This window comes from Mytilus edulis, chromosome 4, assembly GCF_963676685.1.
Source record: "Mytilus edulis chromosome 4, xbMytEdul2.2, whole genome shotgun sequence".
Taxonomy (NCBI): Eukaryota; Metazoa; Mollusca; class Bivalvia; order Mytilida; family Mytilidae; genus Mytilus; species Mytilus edulis.
In genome coordinates this window covers 49,271,935-49,291,740 of record NC_092347.1, presented here as the reverse complement: position 1 = coordinate 49,291,740, position 19,806 = coordinate 49,271,935, and the positions used below count along the sequence as shown (strand labels likewise).

General features: G+C 31.2%; 1 protein-coding gene across 8 annotated transcripts in view; it reads left to right on the top strand.

The window, feature by feature from the left end:
• LOC139519898 (limbic system-associated membrane protein-like) overlaps positions 1-19,079 on the top strand; it is a 75,270-nt gene extending 56,191 nt beyond the window's left edge. For 2 of the 8 annotated variants that reach the window (XM_071312198.1, XM_071312197.1), the window contains 4 exons: positions 2,425-2,553; positions 7,057-7,344; positions 10,900-11,028; positions 16,132-19,079. In XM_071312198.1, the coding sequence (XP_071168299.1) occupies positions 2,425-2,553; positions 7,057-7,344; positions 10,900-11,028; positions 16,132-16,241 (656 nt within the window). In that variant the 3' untranslated portion in view covers positions 16,242-19,079. Of the gene's footprint in view, positions 1-1,249; positions 1,310-2,424; positions 2,554-7,056; positions 7,345-10,899; positions 11,113-16,131 lie in introns of all 8 variants that reach the window. The other 6 variants (XM_071312193.1, XM_071312196.1, XM_071312195.1 and 3 more) reach the window with 5 other exon arrangements.
• Positions 19,080-19,806: the final 727 nt, after the last annotated feature.

The window sequence follows — 19,806 nt, the reverse complement described above, 5'->3', positions numbered from 1 at the left end:
TAGTGAAAATAGGTAACAGAACATCTATTGAAAGACAAACGAGAAATATTTTATAACTTTACCTAATGAAAGATTGATTATGCGTGATTGCTACCTTAGCCTAAATGTACATTAATCATAACTAAATAGAATAATAGTCTTATATATTGTAGTCTAGTAAAAAAATGTATTTTTGTATTTAACATATGTTTGCTGTTTGTAAAATGCTTTTTTAATGCTTTTGTTTATTCATATATATGCAGAATCGTGTACGTGCATGGTTTTGCCAGTTTCTAACCGCCAGTAACATTTGATTGCGCTCTTAATATATTAATATATATAGTCACATTCATGTATAGCTATGTATCAAAATAATTCAAACAACTAAGATTTAACATGTTTTAAAGGGAAAATGCAATAGTTGAGAAAAATGAAAGCATCATATTTCAGTTTACATTTAATGTCGTCGTTCTTTTTTTTCAAAGCACTTACACTTTACAGTGTTTCAAGTGATGTGTTCACTTTGTTTAGATTGAACCACTGAATGTGCCTGTATTTACATGATTGAGTGTAACTATGTTTTACCAGTCATAATTGTGTAAGGAAGTATAGGTGTAAAATACTTGAACTGTTTTATTGAAATTAGAAGCAATGCAGATATGAACATTTTAAATCTTTGTTAAAATGACGAAATGTTAAATATACCTTTTAAATAATGTTCAATAAATAACGTGATATCTTTGATTAATAAAATAAAAGATTAAAGAATTTATTTTTTAGTTGACCTATTTTCGTGCACTATTGTACTTGTTGTACTTTATGTAATTATGAAGCGAGATAATGCGACTGGGCTCGGGTTTTTTATATTTATTATTTGCAGTAATATAATATAGAGAGAACCTGTAAAAAAAATAGCATTACATATGGTGAGATATCAGTTTATAGACTAAAGTTTGGCAAAATATTTTGACTTTTAAAACAAAAATTTCATACTACTTTTAGGTAAAGGTTGTGTGTATTAAAAAGAGGACCAATATTTCATTGAATATATTTAAAATATCACGTTTTTAAAATTGATCATCAAAACTTGAGCCAAAGAAAATAAACTTCTTCATTGTCGGTTTTTTTATGCAATTTTTCATTTGAAATACGTTGCATATATATATTTATATTTTTTTTTTTCATAATCTAATGTATTCTACGGGGATAACATGGTAAACAGTTGTGTAAAACATATTTTGATGATGTATATATATATATTTGTTTACAGTTACTACTGTCGAAGTACCTACTTCACCTGTGGTTGGTTTTACAACAATTTTAAAACATGGTACTATCGTGTGATTTCTTCAATCCCACATTTGCTTGGTGTGCAGTGTATAAGCAACCAAAAGTACAAATATCTTGAACCCTAGTTTTCTGCGCCTTTTAACGTATTCCCATATATTATTCCCGGAGTAGGAACATAAACCTTCATCTGTGTATATTTATATATTTCCTATAGACACTTTAGACGATATCCTTTCGAAGTCTTGTCATTCCCTTTCATACACGCTTCATTTAACATACAAATGTGTTCATCGCTAATCAAAATGCCGTTGTTGTTTTTTATCAGTGTGCTGTATTCGTTATAAAAAATTTCAATGTTTTGCTTTATTTTGACGGAATTAAATCTATGTTCCTTTATCTGTCTTATATCTTAAATTATTTTCCAAAAGCTTAATTTCAACGGGAATTTTTGAATTATTTGTAGCACCAAAACAGTTGTCTTATATTAGAGTTTTTTTGTAAGCTATAATTAGCTGGTTGAAATTATCCGATAAGTAAAGGCTTCATAAATTGTGCGTTGAAGAAACGTTTAGATATGGTCAGGAATCATTTGATGAAATAAATGAATCTTTTATGAAGCCTTTGTTTTGATGGTTTGAATATTAATATTAATACACGTATGTTATATCAATTTCTTTTATCCGGTATTTCTACATTGAACACATTTTATCATCACGCTTTCATTGTGTATTTTCTCACAGCAGCAATCGTAGATAAATTTCTAATAGTCACAGAAAATCTTCTGTAGTTTTGATATACCAATATGAGTTCCTAATATAATCACAACAATTCAATACCCATCCCTCTTTACATACACACTTACTAACAAAATCCTCCTCCTTTCCTTTCCATCTTTTGACAATATAACGACAGCTACTTGTACATCATTAACGGAATGTAAACATTTAACGCTTAAGTATGAATATAAATTGTTTTCCAAATCCAAACTAAAGCCTATATTAGTTCCTATTGAATGCAAAGCAAGTTATTTTTTTCTCAATTGAGTTTTAACACACTCTCTTTTTTCATGTGCATATCCTTATTTTAAATAAGAAGAAAACACTGATTTTTCATTAATCATATTTCTTTCAATATTTCTTTTTTACTTTTAATCAGGAGTCGGTATGAACGGAGAATATTTGATCATTCACAATATTTCTCGTTACTGTGATGGCATCTACGAATGTGTGGCTTTCAACGATGTACCACCAGCGGTCAACAAAGACATTAAAGTGGAAGTTGAGTGTAAGTTTAGCAGTCAGATAACTAGAAATATTCACTCAACAAACTAAGTCTTCAACAAAAGATAGTAAAGAAGATGACTGTGTTGATAATTTTACAAATAGGAAGTCGCAATGACTATTTCTTGATATCATTCCAATAAATTCATTTTTACAGTCGATTCCCTGAAAAATTATATACTAATGATCAAGGAGATAATATTTTTACATATAAATGTTCAATGAGGTTTCGTATATCACTGTTTTATCTATCTTTTAAGTCAAACAAAATCACATTGAAAACAAATATTCGTGATAAATATATGTCAATTAAAAAAATAGACATCAATTTTCACATAAAATCAGTCAATTTTAAGTTATTCGGTGATCTATGTGAACTGGTTCTTTTATATAAATATCGCCATAAGACACATTAACAATTCAATTCAATTCAATTCAAAGTTTTATTGCCATATAAACTATACAGTTTGTGACATATAACAACAACAAAAAAAAATTAAGACAATAACTAAGTAACTCAATATATATACACAAATTCAGGTAAATATTAAAGGGTCCCCTGTCCTCAGTTCCATTGACTTTTTTTATAAAGGATCCTAGTTTATTCATTTGTGTTGGTGTTGATGGGGTTAAGTATATATATAACTTTGTCATTGTCAGTGAGATTAGCAAATGAATTACTTTCTCTGTTAATGCAATTAAAATATGTTAATCTAATATTTGAATTATGAGAACAATTTATTAAGAAATGTTTCTCATCATCTAGTACTTTGCATTTTTTGCAAAGTCTCTCTTCGCAAGGAATTTTAAAATGCCTTCCTTTTTCAATTAGTAATGAATGGTCACTGATTCTAAGTTTTGTAATTAATTTTCTAAATTCAAAGTTTGGGTTAGAGAGGTAAGGTTTGATCAATAGATTTGGCTCAAGTCCTTTATAAAAATTTAATTTACTTTTATCGTCAATAGATTTCAACTTATCCATCAACAGGTTGTTGTAATATGAGTTTATTTGGGGTTTAATATAGCTTTTAATATTTTTTAATTGTTTTAAATTATTACAGGTTTTTAGTCTATCCATATCAATGTTAGATTCAGAAAGAATATCTTTTGCAAAAGTGAACCATGATTAGGAGCCACTAGAATCCAAAGTTTTAGTTAATTGAACAGATTCATGTAATAAGGAATTCAAATTTGAGGTGAAAAGCCTTGCTAAATACATAATAGTTTGGGTTTTTATATGACATTCAATGGGCAGTCTTCCCAATTCGTTCCTTGTACCAAAATTTGAGGCACTCTTGTTAGTGCCAAGGGTAAACTTGCAATAACCAAGATGCAAGTTTTCTATTGGAGTCTTGTCAATAAAATTAAATGGGTCCACAATTTTTCCAGAAACCAAAGCTCTTTTTTTAATCTTTGAAATATGTTATATATTGTAGTCCTGTGTTGTCATTTTGATGTTATATTTCACATGGCCATAAAAGTGCGAGGTTTGGCATGCCACAAAACCAGGTTCAACCCACCATTTTTTCCTTTAAAAATGCCCTATACCAAGTCAGGAATATGGCCATTGTTATATTGTAGTTCGTTTCTGTGTGTATTACATTATAAGGTTGTGTCGTTTGTTTTCTCTTATTTTTGAGTGTAAATTCACATTGCGATAAGACGTGTCACGGTACTTGTCTATCCCAAATTCATGTATTTGGTTTTGATGTTATATATATATGTTATATTTGTTATTCTCGTGGGATTTTGTCCAAGTGTGTTACATTTTAGTGTTATGTCGTTGTTCTCCTCTTATATTTAATGCGTTTCCCTCGGTTTTGGTTTGTTACACCGATTTCGTTTTTTGTCCATGGATTTATGAGTTTTGAACAGCGGTATACTACTGTTGCCTTTATTTATATATGAGTCCAAATATGTTATCTCAGAATTATAAGTTAATATAGGTCTCACTAAGGTGTCAAATAAGTTATTTGACACTCTAAGTTATTTGACACTCTGATAGGAAGGCTGCCAAGAGAATTAGTATATGTTTTAATAGAAAACAAAACCTTTTTTGCCTTTTTTGTTAATTCAGCTGTACTATGACTGAGATTACCATTTGATTTAATCAGCAGATTAACAAACAAATATATACAATAGTAAGGATTGAAAAACAAAAATGTTGGAATACTTTTGGCATTAAAGTTTGGGTTTTGGTAGAATAAACCTGTTGCTTTGATTGTTTTAACAATAGTACAATAAAACGGTGTGGAATAACGATTGGCTGTATTCCTGGAATAGTACCATTATAATAATTGTGTCAATTCATTAAAACTTCAGACTAATTTGTGATATAAAAATACATCATTTATTGTTTTCAGTAAAATAAATGTTCACACTATTACAAACTGAAAAGAAAAAAACAGAAATACAAAACTTCATGGAAAGTTGAAAACGGAAAGTTCCTAATTAAAATGCATAATTTGAACATCAAACACATCAAACGAATGGAAAATAACTGTAATATTCCTGCCTGGGTACAGTCATTTGCTTATGTAGAAATGTGCGAATTCGTAAGCATCGTTTAAAGGAAAAAGAGAAGGTACAAATTGGCAATCAAGAATCACAAGTCAAATAAAAAATAGATACTTAAAAAATTCTTTTTTATTTTTATTTTAAAAAACTAAGATAACATTTTGATATTCTTTTAAAATTGAATTAACAAAGAACATTGTTCATCATAAAGTGGCTATGAGTTTTGGTCTATTTTTGTTGCATAATTTAAAAATTGAAAGATAACGATGCAAATTCAATTAGAACTTATTACAACGATTGAAATTTAACAGAGGAATATAGTTATCAAAGGTACAAGGATTATAATTTAGTACGCCAGACACGCGTTTCGTCTACATAAGACTCATCAGTGACGCTCATATCAAAATATTTATAAAGCCAAACAAGTAAAAAGTTGAAGAGCATCAAAAATGATTCGTATATGTATTTCAGAGAACTGCAGTGCAATTAAGTGACAACACCATTGATTATCAATGAACTAGACAATGTTGTTTTTTACTTCGTTCTGATGATACTTAGACTATTTTTTGTAGAATAATCACTAACCGTATGTTCTTTTGACCAGAATGTAATTTTCTTGCCCTTTTCTGTAATGAGACAATTTAGCAGACATCCAGTTGCTTGTAATTTCTCTTTTTAATCTATTTATAATTAAATTTAGGACTATTCTGGCTGATTTGAACAGCATAAGCAATATTGGATTTTCCCTTTCTGATATGATAATTCACACAAGAGATAATCAAGTTCGACACATCTTAAGGCCCAAATGAGTTCAGTGTCGGATCAGAATAACACTTTTTAGAGTCTTATCTTTCCAAGTGAAAGATAGATAGTTTGCCAAATAATACATCACACTTGTGATTAATTTCGTAAAGAATAAAATTTACATCTTCTAAGACGAAAACACATTTTCTTCTAATATACTCGAGGAACGTAATCTTATTAGGTAAAAGCCTTCGATTACGACTTCAATACAATGTATACTTAAGCCATACTAACGATTTGTTGCATTATGAGACAGAGCGTGTAATAAACTGCAATTTGATCTTTCTAGGGACTTACAAAATATTTGCGTGTTTGGAGTGGTGTTAAAGCTCTCTTAAACTACAATGTTCATTAATAAAATTTGGTCATGTATGTTTACCTAGTTTGACAAGACTACTTTTTTATAGTAATTTCATCTGTTTAATAATACATTTTTGATATTTCGTAGGAAGTTTTCATTTGCATCACAAAAAGATTTTCGTCCTGTTAATATTTCATTGGTTGTGTTCAATAGAAGATATAAGGTCTGTCTTGACCCATATTTACCTTTTATTATTTTCGTTACTTAAGCTATTGTTATTTTACTTTTTATAGGCAAATTGATCATATATGTCTTTTGAAGTCATGGTCTACACATTATACTTGTATTTCTCTTGTAATATCTTGTGAGTTAAGATGGATCATCGGTATGCATTCCCTCATAGAATGATAACTTTCAAAGCTTAAATAAATTTAGTATATTTGACGTTGTTGTATTTGGTATAACTATTTACAATGAGAACTTTCCATCTGACGCACTAATGATATATATATTTACATAGTTGTTACTGCATAAATTAAGGTAGGAAAATAGGTGAGCAACTTTGCATTAGAGTAGTATCATCATTCTAAAAAATAATGCAATAAGAAAAACGATAGATACGTCATTATCTCTCAAATCTGGGAGCGTACAGTATCTTCTTGTACTAAACGTGTTTTGTCATGGTACTGAAAGTGTTTCAGAATGCAATTTTTAGTAAGTGGCATGCATTTTATTTATTATATCAAGCAAATTCAACTTGAAAATGTAGGTATACTTGTAAGGTAAAAGTAAACGGTTATAGGGGATGTTAAAAAAACTGAAGTGTAAATATTAGTTTCATTACTTAAATATACGGCTTCGATTGATATTTTTTTATTTATGCAGTTCCTCCAGAAATACAACTTCAAAACCGAAGAATAGGACAATTTCCTGGAAGGGAGACTATTTTAGAGTGTCAAATAACAGCTTTTCCAAATAACTACAATGTGTGGCGATTTAAAGGGAAGGATTTGAAAACAACCACGAAACATCGAATAGAAATATATAACGATGGAAACCACAGAATGACGCTTAGCCTACGTGTTATGGATATAACATATGCAGATTACGGAAATTATACTTGTGTAGCCCAAAATAAGCTTGGCACCGATGAAGAAATTATGATTTTACATGGTAAGAACATGAACTTTCATAAAGTTGGTGTATCCAGTAAAGTAACCTCAGTAATAAGGACTGAGGTTGTCCGTCTTAAATCTGCTTCAAACATATTTTTGATTTGTAAAGTCGTAAATATAAATACGAACTTGCGATGTCTTATATTTTGTAGTGTTTTAGAGTTGTTAATGTAATTAAAAATTCGGGATTATTTTTCGTTCAGCATTCGTTTTATCATAAGGATTACGTTTTTCTTGTTTACCAATATTGATTTTTTAATTATTTTCAAAAAATAGATGAGTTGAGGATAGTTTCATTCGAAACCATAATGTGGGTTTATAGCGTCTGTCGTACATCATTCAATCATAACGCTGGAAGAACACAAATGAACGTTTCTTATGGCATTCTAAGCAGTTTATAAGTCGGTGACAATAGATCCTCGTGCTCCTTCTATCGTGTTCAATCCTCCTGAGCGGACTTTGGAATAAAAGTTATAGGATAACATCTCGTTTGAATTGTTTTACAGTTTTCATTTGTGTGCCTTTTTATAACTGACTATACGGTATGGGCTTTGCTCATTGTTGAAGGCCATACTAAGACTTATAGTTGTTAAGTTCTGTGTCATTTTGGCAATTAAAACTTGCAATGAGCAACCGTTTGAAGATTACACGTTGTATCAATAATATAGCGCTGGTAGCTCGTACAAACAAAGCCACCGAGTTCAACAAAACTTCGAATTTTCTAAATAATTGTCAGCTTCAAATATTTCCTTTATTTACTATAAAGTGATGTATCAAAGATTTCACTGAAGTAGTTATAATTGGTGCAACTTAAAGATAGCATTAGTGGCCGTGCCTTAAATCATCTGCAACTTTCAAAAGGATAACATAGTAGCAACATACACATGTAATACCTAATGCGTTCTAATTATAATTTGTATGGACTTCTCGTTATTTGACACCCAACTGCATCTACTAAGTGACGCAAGTTATATCTTAAATGATTTATTTTTTGGATCATTAATCGCAATTTATACTTTAACGTAGTATTATGCATCGTCCATTTTGGCCTTAAGTTTCAAATGATAATCATATTGAGTTATATGTATTTAAAAAAAAAACTTCGCTTATAGCAGATTTAAAATATCAAATATATTTAACTTTTTCGTACATTAATGGTATCAGTCTTATATGTAATGATGTAGCACGAGTCATGCAAATATATGGCTGTGAAAACATGAGAAAAAACAATGTGTTTGTTTTGTCGAATTATGTTAAGAGCTTTACACAGCTGGTAATCTACACACGCAGAACATTTGGTTCTGCAATGAAAACCGTGAGAGGATTTTCCGGTTGTGCTTGAGTGGAGTTATTTTCACCGCTTCAAAAGGTATTTACATTTCTAAATCTCAATTTTTTTATTCAACTGATCAAAATATTGAAAATCAGAGAATGCTATGCTGTGGTGAATACTTTAACGAAGAGATACATGTATCATTTACTGTTGCACGTAGAGTTGAACTCCTACAAAATCAGTTGCCCCACGAGAAATTGCCTTAAAAAGTTACATTTCAATTTTGAAATGGTTCTATTTACAGACCTACAAGTTCAAATTTAGTTTTTTTAGGGCAAAGGGTATGAATGTTGTATTTGGAGGCTCGTACGCTGTCCGGTGTTGATAGACGTCTGAATAATTCTAAAAACTACATTTTTTCATTAAGTCGTGCGTGAGGGGATCGGTTCTGACTGAGGACATCGTGAATGCGTGAGGGGAAGTACAAATTATATTTTTATATTCTAGTTATGAGTCGTTGAAACTTGCATAAATAAGGCTACATTGTTCATGAAAAAAACAGTGCTTAGAAAAATTTATGAGATTGAATTATGAAATAAATTGTGGGAACCTAGGTTTAATAATATGTTTCACGAAGAATAAAAAGAAAAAATGTTGTCAATGATAACCAAAAATACTGCAGAGATGTTGGTGAGTATCTCATTCGTCTGGATTCGTTCTTTTCAAACTACTCAACAATGTCCAAAAACAGGTCGAATGCAATGTTATTTAAAAGGAAAACGTCCACTCTGTACTAATGAAAAAAAATCAAAAATCTTTCCCTTTTCCCTACGTCTGAGAGTTTATCTAAAGCACTTTGAAAAACATTATATTCTTCCTCGAGATTTTCCATGTGGTCTTTATCGTGGTCTTCTACGTGGCCGTCTTCTATATCTTCTTCGTTGTCTAATACATGCTCTTCCTTATGGTCTTCCTCGAGATTATCTTGGCTTTCATCGATGTTCGTGAATAATAAATTCTGTTGATCTGCCATTTTTGTTTCGAAAATTTCGTGATTTTGGGTGAACAGATTACGTCTAATATATATAGGTGTTGAAGTTTTGATCGGCGATATACTTTTCTTAAATATATGTGGTGATCTCTGTGACATGTATTTGACGATAGGACTACTCCCAGAGGGTTTAGTTCGCTTCGAGGGCGGGGATAACTTGTATCTCCATGGCTTTTTGTAGAGATTCAATTTCAGTCCTCTTTTCCTTTTTCCTTTGAACAATGGCATTTTTTGAAATTGAACAAACAATTAATAGTTTGATTTCATTGAATCAGTGATCAGTTTTTATCTATTAAAGTATAAGGATAAATCTGTGCTTTTAATCAGCATTGATCACATTTATTGAGTCAACAAAAGTCACAAAGCCAAAGATTAAAAAAAATGTTTGTACTTCCCCTCAAGCATTCACGATGTCCTCAATCCACTCATAAATTTTTCTAAGCACTGTTTTTTCATGAACAATGTAGCCTTATTTATGTAAGTTTCAACGACTCATAACTTGAATATAAAAATATAATTTGTACTTCCCCTCACGCATTCACGATGTCCTCAGTCAGAACCGATCCCCTCACGCACGACTTAATGAAAAAATGTAGTTTTTAGAATTATTCAGACGTCTATGAAGACCGGCCAGCATACACGCCGCCAAAAACAACATTTATACCCATTGCCCGAAAAAAAAAACTTAATTTGAACTTGTAGGTCTGTAAATAGAACCATTTCAAAATTGAAATGTAACTTTTTAAGGCAATTTCTCGTGGGGCAACTGATTTTGTAGGAGTTCAACTCTACGTACAACAGTAAATGATACATGTATCTCTTCGTTAAAGTATTCACCACAGCATAGCATTCTCTGATTTTCAATATTTTGATCAGTTGAATAAGAAAATTGAGATTTAGAAATGTACATACCTTTTGAAGCGGTAACAATTACCACACTCAAGCACAACCGGAAAATCCTCTCACGGTTTTCATTGCAGAACCAAATGTTCTGCGTGTGTAGATTACCAGCTGTGTTTACGAAATAATGATAACATATATTTTAGTTCTATAAAAAATCATTGTTGTACAAAAAAAAAACCTTTATTTACTGGAAAACAAATCTTTTCCCATAACTGAATTATTCGAAGGAAACAAAATTGGTCGATTTTCTTTTTCAAAATGTTTTTGGTTATTTTCCCCCAAAACATTGATTTTCAAAGTTTCATGATTTCTTTTTTAAAATACAGATTCCAGAAAACCTAGTATTCCAACAACAACGACAACCAGTCAACCACTGACGAGAACAACACTCCCAAAAACGATTTGGTTACCAGAACCACAGGATAAACTTGGGCATGTGGACACGCACATTGATGGTAATAATCTCCAAACAGAACCCCAACAAAATGGAGGAATAACATGCACCGGCAATCTTGTAGTTATTTGTACGTCCAAAAGGGGTATGCCCCTAAAACTGCATTTTAGAATGCATGAAAAAAAGTCTATCTGTAAAATTAATATCATTTAACTTTATGGCACGAAACTTCATGAAAACATTATCTCTGAGGCATGTTGCAAGGACTTTGTATAACACTTTATTTTTCTTGGAATGTCTTATTTTAACATTCTTTTGCAAATGTTAAAATCGTCATATGTAATTTTTTTCTGCAAGTCAAAGGTAAAAAAAACAAAAAGGCACTAAAACGATCAACATACATATACCTAACGGAATGCTCTATGGTTGGTCATGTTGCCGATTATTGTCTTCTTGAAATAATTCAAACAAACTTCCATCCCATGACTTTCGTGTATGGCGATGAAACATATCAAAACAGCTAAAATTTAATTTGAAGTGTTGCCAAAAAGAATAACAACTCGATGCGAATGGAAGCGTTGTGGATTCAATGCCCGACCAAAACAAATTAATGACTTGGTGGAGTGGTTAATTTTTGTAAGCTTACAACGCATGCATTATTTAAAAGAGAGATTGAATGGCTCAGGTTTTTATACGACCGCAAAATTTGAAAAAATTTTCGTCGTATATTGCTATCACGTTGGCGTCGGCGTCGTCGTCGTCGTCCGTCGTCCGAATACTTTTAGTTTTCGCACTCTAACTTTAGTAAAAGTGAATGGAAATCTATGAAATTTTAACACAAGGTTTATGACCACAAAAGGAAGGTTGGTATTGATTTTGGGAGTTTTGGTCCCAACATTTTAGGAATTAGGGGCCAAAAAGGGCCCAAATAAGCATTTTCTTGATTTTCGCACTATAACTTTAGTTTAAGTGAATAGAAATCTATGAAATTTTGACACAAGGTTTATGACCACAAAAGAACGGTTGGGATTGATTTTGGGAGTTTTGGTTTCAACAGTTTAGGAATTAGGGGCCAAAAAAGGGCCCAAATAAGCATTATTCTTGGTTTTCGCACAATAACTTTAGTTTAAGTAAATAGAAATCAATGAATTTTAAACACAATGTTAATGACTACAAAAGGAAGGTTGGTATTGATTTTGGGAGTTTAGGTCCCAACAGTTTAGGAATTAGGGGCCAAAAAGGGACCCAAATAAGCATTTTTCTTGGTTTTCGCACCATGTTAGTATAAGTAAATAGAAATCTATGAAATTTAAACACAAGCTTTATGACCATAAAAGGAAGGTTGGTATTGATTTTGGGAGTTTTGGTCCCAACAGAATAAGGGGCCCAAAGGGTCCAAAATTAAACTTTGTTTGATTTCATCAAAATTGAATAATTGGGGTTCTTTGATATGCCGAATCTAACTGTCATGACTGTGTATGTAGATTCTAAACTTTTGGTCCCGTTTTCAAATTGGTCTACATTAAGGTCCAAAGGGTCCAAAATTAAACTTAGTTTGATTTTGACAAAAAATGAATCAGTTCGGTTCTTTGATATGCTGAATCTAAAAATGTACTTGGATTCTTGATTATTGGCCCAGTTTTCACGTTGGTCCAAATCGGGGTCCAAAATTAAACTTTGTTTGATTTCATCAAAAATTGAATAAATGGGGTTCTTTGATATACCAAATCTAACTGTGTATGTAGATTCTTCATTTTTGGTCCTGTTTTCAAATTGGTCTACACTAAGGTCCAAAGGGTCCAAAATTAAACTTAGTCTGATTTTAACAAAAATTGAAATCTTGGGGTTCTTTGATATGCTGAATCCAAAAATGTACTTAGATTTTTTATTATGGGCCCAGTTTTCAAGTTGGTCCAAATCAGGATCTAAAATTATTATATTAAGTATTGTGCAATAGCAAGTCTTTTCAATTGCACAGTATTGTGCAATGGCAAGAAATATCTAATTGCACAATATTGTGAAATAGCAATTTTTTTTTTTAATTAGAGTTATCTTTCTTTGTCCAGAACAGTAAGCAAGAAATATCTAATTGCAAAATATTGTGCAATAGCAAGATTTTTTTTTAATTGGAGTTATCTTTCTTTGTCCAGAATCAACTTAAATCTTTGTTATATACAATATACAATGTATATTCACTTTTTACTACCAACTGATAAATTAAAATAATCTTTACCATTCAGTGATAACAAGCAGTTTTTTTACATCTTATTTCCTTATCTTATCTAAAATGTTTTTAGATAATGTATGTTGGACATTTGCCAGACATGACTATGATGTCATTTTCTATTTTTATTTGCCAATAACTTTATGTAAATAACTTCATTGGAAATTTGCCAATATAAAATGTTGCTGATGAAGTTTTTTTATTGTTTTATACAATAAACAATGTATATTCACTTTTACTACCAACCAATCTTTACCATTCAGTGATAACAAGCACTTTATTTTACATTTTAATATTTTATGATGTATTTAAAAGAGTAGTTATTGTTGCAAACTCCATTAGAAATTTGAATTGATATCAGTTTTGGAAAAAGGGAAACGGGGATGTGAAAAAAGGGGGGGGTTAAATTTTTCTCATTTCAGATTTCATAAATAAAAAGAAAATTTCTTCAAACATTTTTTTGAGAGGATTAATATTCAACAGCATAGTGAATTGCTAAAAGGCAAAAACAAACTTTTAAGTTCATTAGACCACATTCATTCTGTGTCAGAAACCTATGCTGTGTCAACTATTTAATTTTAGATTTAAAAAGTTTGAAGAAGAAATCTTTAATTGTAAAATTTGTAAAATCTTGACATTTGTTTTGTGTAAAAAAAAACCATGTAATGTCAAAAATTTGATCACAATCCAAATTCAGAGCTGTATCACGCTAGAATGTTTTGTCCATACTTGCCCCAACTGTTCAGGGTTCGACCTCTGCGGTCGTATAAAGCTGCGCCCTGCGGAGCACCTGGTTGAAAATTGTTTCTACGGAAACTTATTACCTTGTTAGTTAGATAATACAGCAGGGTGTATTCAAATCTCATACTGTGTTGAGCAACTTATATTTTACAATATCATTATGCAGATAATCTGATAATCGATTTATCGGGCTGTATTTGCGTCTTTTGGAAGTGTTTCCCAGTTTCAACAGAAACCGGAAGATGACTTGAAAACTTCGGGTCATACTTATCAACGTCGGTTCAAACATTATGATGTCGCTAATATGTCCGGGTAAAAGTTCTTAAAAGGCCGGGTCAACGTATTTGACGTCACATAGCCGTGGTATAGAATAATATTAAGAGCTTAACAGAAGGATATAGACAGTGGAACGACCGATAAGAGACTATATTATGAAATTTCCCATTGGCTACTCGTTAGGTCAATGATAACTTTTAAGGTAAAGACGATGTACATTTCTTCCGTGGAAACGAAAACATGTGATTTTTTCATAATTTTAGATGTAACGCGTCATCTGATTGGCTGACAATGCTTTGCCTTTCGGCTCATAGAAATGATTTTGTCATGTGACTGTGACGTCATCACAGTTTTTTTCATGATTAACTCCGGTTAATAATGCAATTTAGATTTAAATTATAAGGTATTACTGTAATATGTTTTCTGTCTATTCGAAATAACATAAAAAAAAATAGAAATATACAGTGTGCACCACATTGTTTATGTTATTTCTTCATAGACGGAACATATTCAATCATTCCTTAAATAATATATAAAGGCAACAGTAGTATACCGCTGTTCGAAATTCATAAATCGATTGAGAAAAAACAAATTCGGGTTACAAACTAAAACTGAAGGAAACACATCAGGAACACTAAAAAACACCCACTTTTCTCCTGAAAATCTTAGTTTTGTCAAATATTAAATCCTAAGGCGAACAAAAAAGTTTTAAAATGTCTGATGTCGGAACAGACACATGCCGTCATACTGGTATGTACAAAAGACTCAACGATTCGCGAGATTTTAAATTCAAAGCAATGAAAGTTTTGACCACAAGAGAAATAGGTTTATCAATTTTTGAGAATTTGATATCGCTTTATATCAAATTCTTACTCGTTTTGAAACTTATAATTAGTACAAGAACATACAGTATACTCTTATGTTATAAACATAACACTATTAATTTTTTCTATTTAAACATTTATCAGGACAAATATACTCATATTTGTTTTTTCGTTAATTTTTTGTACATAAATTAGGCCGTTAGTTTTCTCCTTTGAATTGTTTTACCTTTGTCATCTCGGGTCTTTTTGTGGGACTATGCGGTATGGGCTTTGCTCATGGTTGAAGACCTTACGGTGACCTATGGATGTTAATTTCTGCATCCGTCTCTTGTGGAGAGTTGTCTCATTGGCAATCATACCACATCATCTTTTTTATATCATATAAAATTTTGCATGTGCTTGACTAATTAACTTTTATTCTGTAGGGAAAGCACATAATCATTTATATATACATACATTTATCTCTGCATTGAATGGTTTGCGTTTGTTATACATGCAAATGTGTTGAATTCCAAGGCCGCTGAACTAAAACAAAACCTACTAGAAATTTACATTACAAAACGTCTTTCAAACAGCCATTCTTTGATATTCTCTTTTAAATACATCAACGTATTTTCTAGACTCGAAGCATTTATAGCTTGGCATACAGTAGAAAATTGGAGTGTGCTGTCTCATCGGGTCGCACTAACCGAAATCATTTAATTCTTTGAATAAAACATACCAAGATGATGATAAAAAACGAGCAGTCGAAGAAAAGAAATAGACAACACATGATCAAACAAAAATATACGGAAAAAAAACAACAACAGACTAGAAAATACTAGACAACAAAACATTGAACAAGACGACCCAAACTAAAAATCGGGGATAAACTGATCTACACTGGTTAGGTGCTATCTGGTCAACTATTGTATAGATCAATGAGAATTTTATATCATTAAAACTAAGCATTTTTTAATAGTCAAAAAAAAATTATAAGTTATCTTAAAGTATATCATCCTTTGCTTACAGCTGGTTTCCTTTTTTTGCATATTAGTTCTATGAAAAGAATATTCTAAAACAAAGAAATCTATTGCTATGTTCTTCTCTCTATTTTCAGGCAACGGAATAGGAAAAATGCCACAGAAAGGTAGTAACTCGTCATGCAGGAATTCTTTGTCTTTGATTTTTGTTTCTTTTACACTATTACTTGTATTCATAGTAAGCTGACGAACTGGTGATTTTCTTTGCGCATAATATCAAAATGGAAGACTCAAAAGTGAATTATAATTAACCAAATACCTACATACAAATATATGTGTTCGGTGTTCAGAAAAATTAGGCAAAAGAAAAATTGAACAGAAACAATATGAGATGCTTAAGAGAAATTAGTTTCCTTGAAACTATTTCCCAAACTAGCGCAAACAAAACAATATAAACATTTGTTTTCTGTTTATTCCAGTAAATATTTATTTGTGTCACTTATTGCAAGTAAGGGAAACTGGTATTATTCGTAGGATTAATGGGTGAAATATGATTTTTTTTAGAAAATTTCTGAATTTGTAATTCATATATGATGTTCCATGCCTACAATCGTCGTGTATATTTGAAGACGACAACATAAAAGATTGTGAAATTTCACTGGCGTCCTATTATATGTGTTAACGGACGCTTAAACGTATAAACATAGAATGTTTCAAGGCTGTATTATGATGAGAGATTGAATTATTGTTCTTATGTCTAGTTATTTTGTATATCTCTTTCTTTCTTTTGATTCATTATTAGTTTCTATGTTGATTTTTTTTTCTGTGAAATATTTCGTAAAAATGGTACATAGTTAATGTAACTATATGCATCAAATCTGTTCTTTTCTATTCCCATTAATTTGATTTTTAAAAGTTGTCTCTTTCCTTAATTTCAAAAATGGGATTACAACTATACTTTTTGTTTTGGTCACCTCTCATTTTGTACAAAAGAGGGACGAAAGATACCAGAGGGACGAAAGATACCAGAGGGACAGTCAAACTCATAAATCGAAAATAAACTGACAACACCATGGCTAAAAATGAAAAGGACAAACAGACAAACAATAGTACACATGACACAACATAGAAAACTAAAGAATAAACAACACGAACCCCACCAAAAACTAGAGGTGATCTCAGGTGGTAAGCAGATCCTGCTCCAAATGTGGCACCTGTCGTGTTGCTTATGAGATAACAAATCCGGTAAATAGTCTAATTCGGTAGGTCACATTCATGAAAGGGAAGGGGATTGTAGTTACGACGTAAGGAACAAGCTGTACCTTTTTACCATTTCCTAATCTCTCAAGTTGTTGACGCTATGTAGCTAAAAGTGACTGTATAAGAATTATGACGAGTGTCCCAGTTTATAAGGACAAACAATTATTCTATGTACAAAATGTCTACACAAGAGCAAATCCTGTAGTTTTTTTTAGTCGATTAATTTATTTTATTTTTATGTAATGTATGTACATTTTATAATAGTTACAGTATAAATAGCAGTCTCTTTGTATTCTATCTTGGGGTACTGAGAGAGAGAGAGAGAGAGAGAGAGAGAGAGAGAGAGAGAGAGAGAGAGAGAGAGAGAGAGAGAGAGAGAGAGAGAGAGAGAGAGAGAGAGAGAGAGAGAGCCAAAACATTGCGTAGCACAACCAGATAACTTAAATTTAAACAAAATATGAAGAAGGAGGGAAATATAGTACATGTTTTTGTAACCGTGTGTTTTTTTTACTTTTAGCATGTAAGTGAGAATTGTCACTATTAGAATACTGTAATGATAATTCGTAAGCTAATCGTATTTAATATTCGCGTAACAACCAAAACAACACTATATGTGATATGATTGTCAACAAGACAACTATGATCCATAAACTTTTATTATTGTAAGATTTTATGCTCCAAAATCTGTAAGTTTATATTTTCTTTTCCTTTCTTTCTGGAATTCATAATGTGATTTCAATAATGTTCACAGACATGCAGATTGTTATTATCAGTATTGAAATCCAATGCAAGTTGTAAATGATTGTGAATGGGTTTTTTTTGTAATTTTTAAATGTAAATATCCATAGGATGCCAAATATGTTGTTAACGTTTTTCATTTTTCTGTTCGATATCTGGTTTAAATAAAGTATTGTTGAATGTAGAGATATTTACGTAGTTTGCATTTTCTGTGGATATGATATATGAAACGAATAGACAATGATTGGTTTCGTTCTGAAAGATTCCATTTACTTGTAATGTGTTGCTAATGTGTGGTATCTTTAGTTTGATTCAACAAGTTCTAAAAAGTTTATAATTCAAAGTAAGCCCTTTCGCGAAATCTATTACAATTAACATAAGTTTCACAACAGAACTTGTTTTGCAATAGTTTTTTTTTATCATATAGATTGACATAGTTCAACTGGTATATTAATCATATGTTATGATATGGTTTCTTATTAATCTTTAGCATTAGAATAAAAGTTAAGGGCCTAGAATAAAAGTTAAGGGCCTAGGATAAAACGTCTTTTTCCATGGATGGATTATCGACATGCATTATCACTTACCTTTTTTCAAATAATTAGACGGGGCTCCCGTTCATTTTCATAAACTCAGACTAAAGCTATCCATAAAAGCCAATGATTTTATCCTCTCGCTCATAGCGTACGACAGTATTATCAAAATTCTGAAGTTCTATAGCTTGTACAATTATAACCAACATCAAATAATAGTATTACATCATTTTTGGTAATTTCCAAGCTTATGGTCCGACCAATCATATGTGCAATGCCATCTGAGTTACAACTGTAATATTTATAAACAAGCTTAACTTTGTATAATATTTGCTTTAAAGAGGAGTTAAATCATGGTGACATTATTATGTAACTTATCATTATTAAGACATTTGAAATAAAGAATTTGTTCTTTTTTTTCTATTTTCAAGCTTGCCTCTGATATTACTAGTCACCGTTTAGTAGCGTTATATTCATACAATGTGTACATTCCTATTATACAGAACGTTAGCTGTATAGATTTGTGGTTTGCAAATAAAATTATTTTATACTAATACCTTTATTGTTGTTTGACACATCCATGAATGGATGGACTTCTTACTACAGACCATATCTAATAGAATGGAATTCAAAACAGTGTAGCTGTGGCCATTGATTGACACATTAAAATCATCCATTGACTGGGACAATTTACGTGAACGTTTGTCTGTAACGACCACTGTTCACGACGTACCTACGATAGACATTTAAACTGTGGGGTCACCAAAGGTTTCTTAACGCCTTTAATTATAAAATAATTCGAAAAATTAATCAGGAATAACCTTTGTGTTTAGATTTATATAATTGATATAAATCAAAATATCGTGTTATTTCTGATTAATTTTTCGAATTACTTTATTTAGGTGTTGAGAACCTTTGGTGACCCCATAGTTTAAGTGTCTTTAAAAAGTACATAGTGAGCATTGGTCGTTACATACAAACGTTAACCTAAATTGTCCCAGTCAATGAATGATTTTAATGTGTCAATCAGTGGCCACAGCTACACTGTTTTGAATTTCATTCTAAAAAGCATTGAAGGCACACACGCCTTGTTATAACATCCATTTAAGAAACTAGTAATTCATCGTATTTGACACGATCAAAATGATTGCTATTTTTACATCTTTTGTCAACTGCATGTATTTATAAAATGTAGGATTCCAACGGAAATTAATGAAGAGGTAAAATATGCGATTCCATTTTTTAAACTTCGGTATACCATTGTATTGACAAAGGTTTTAT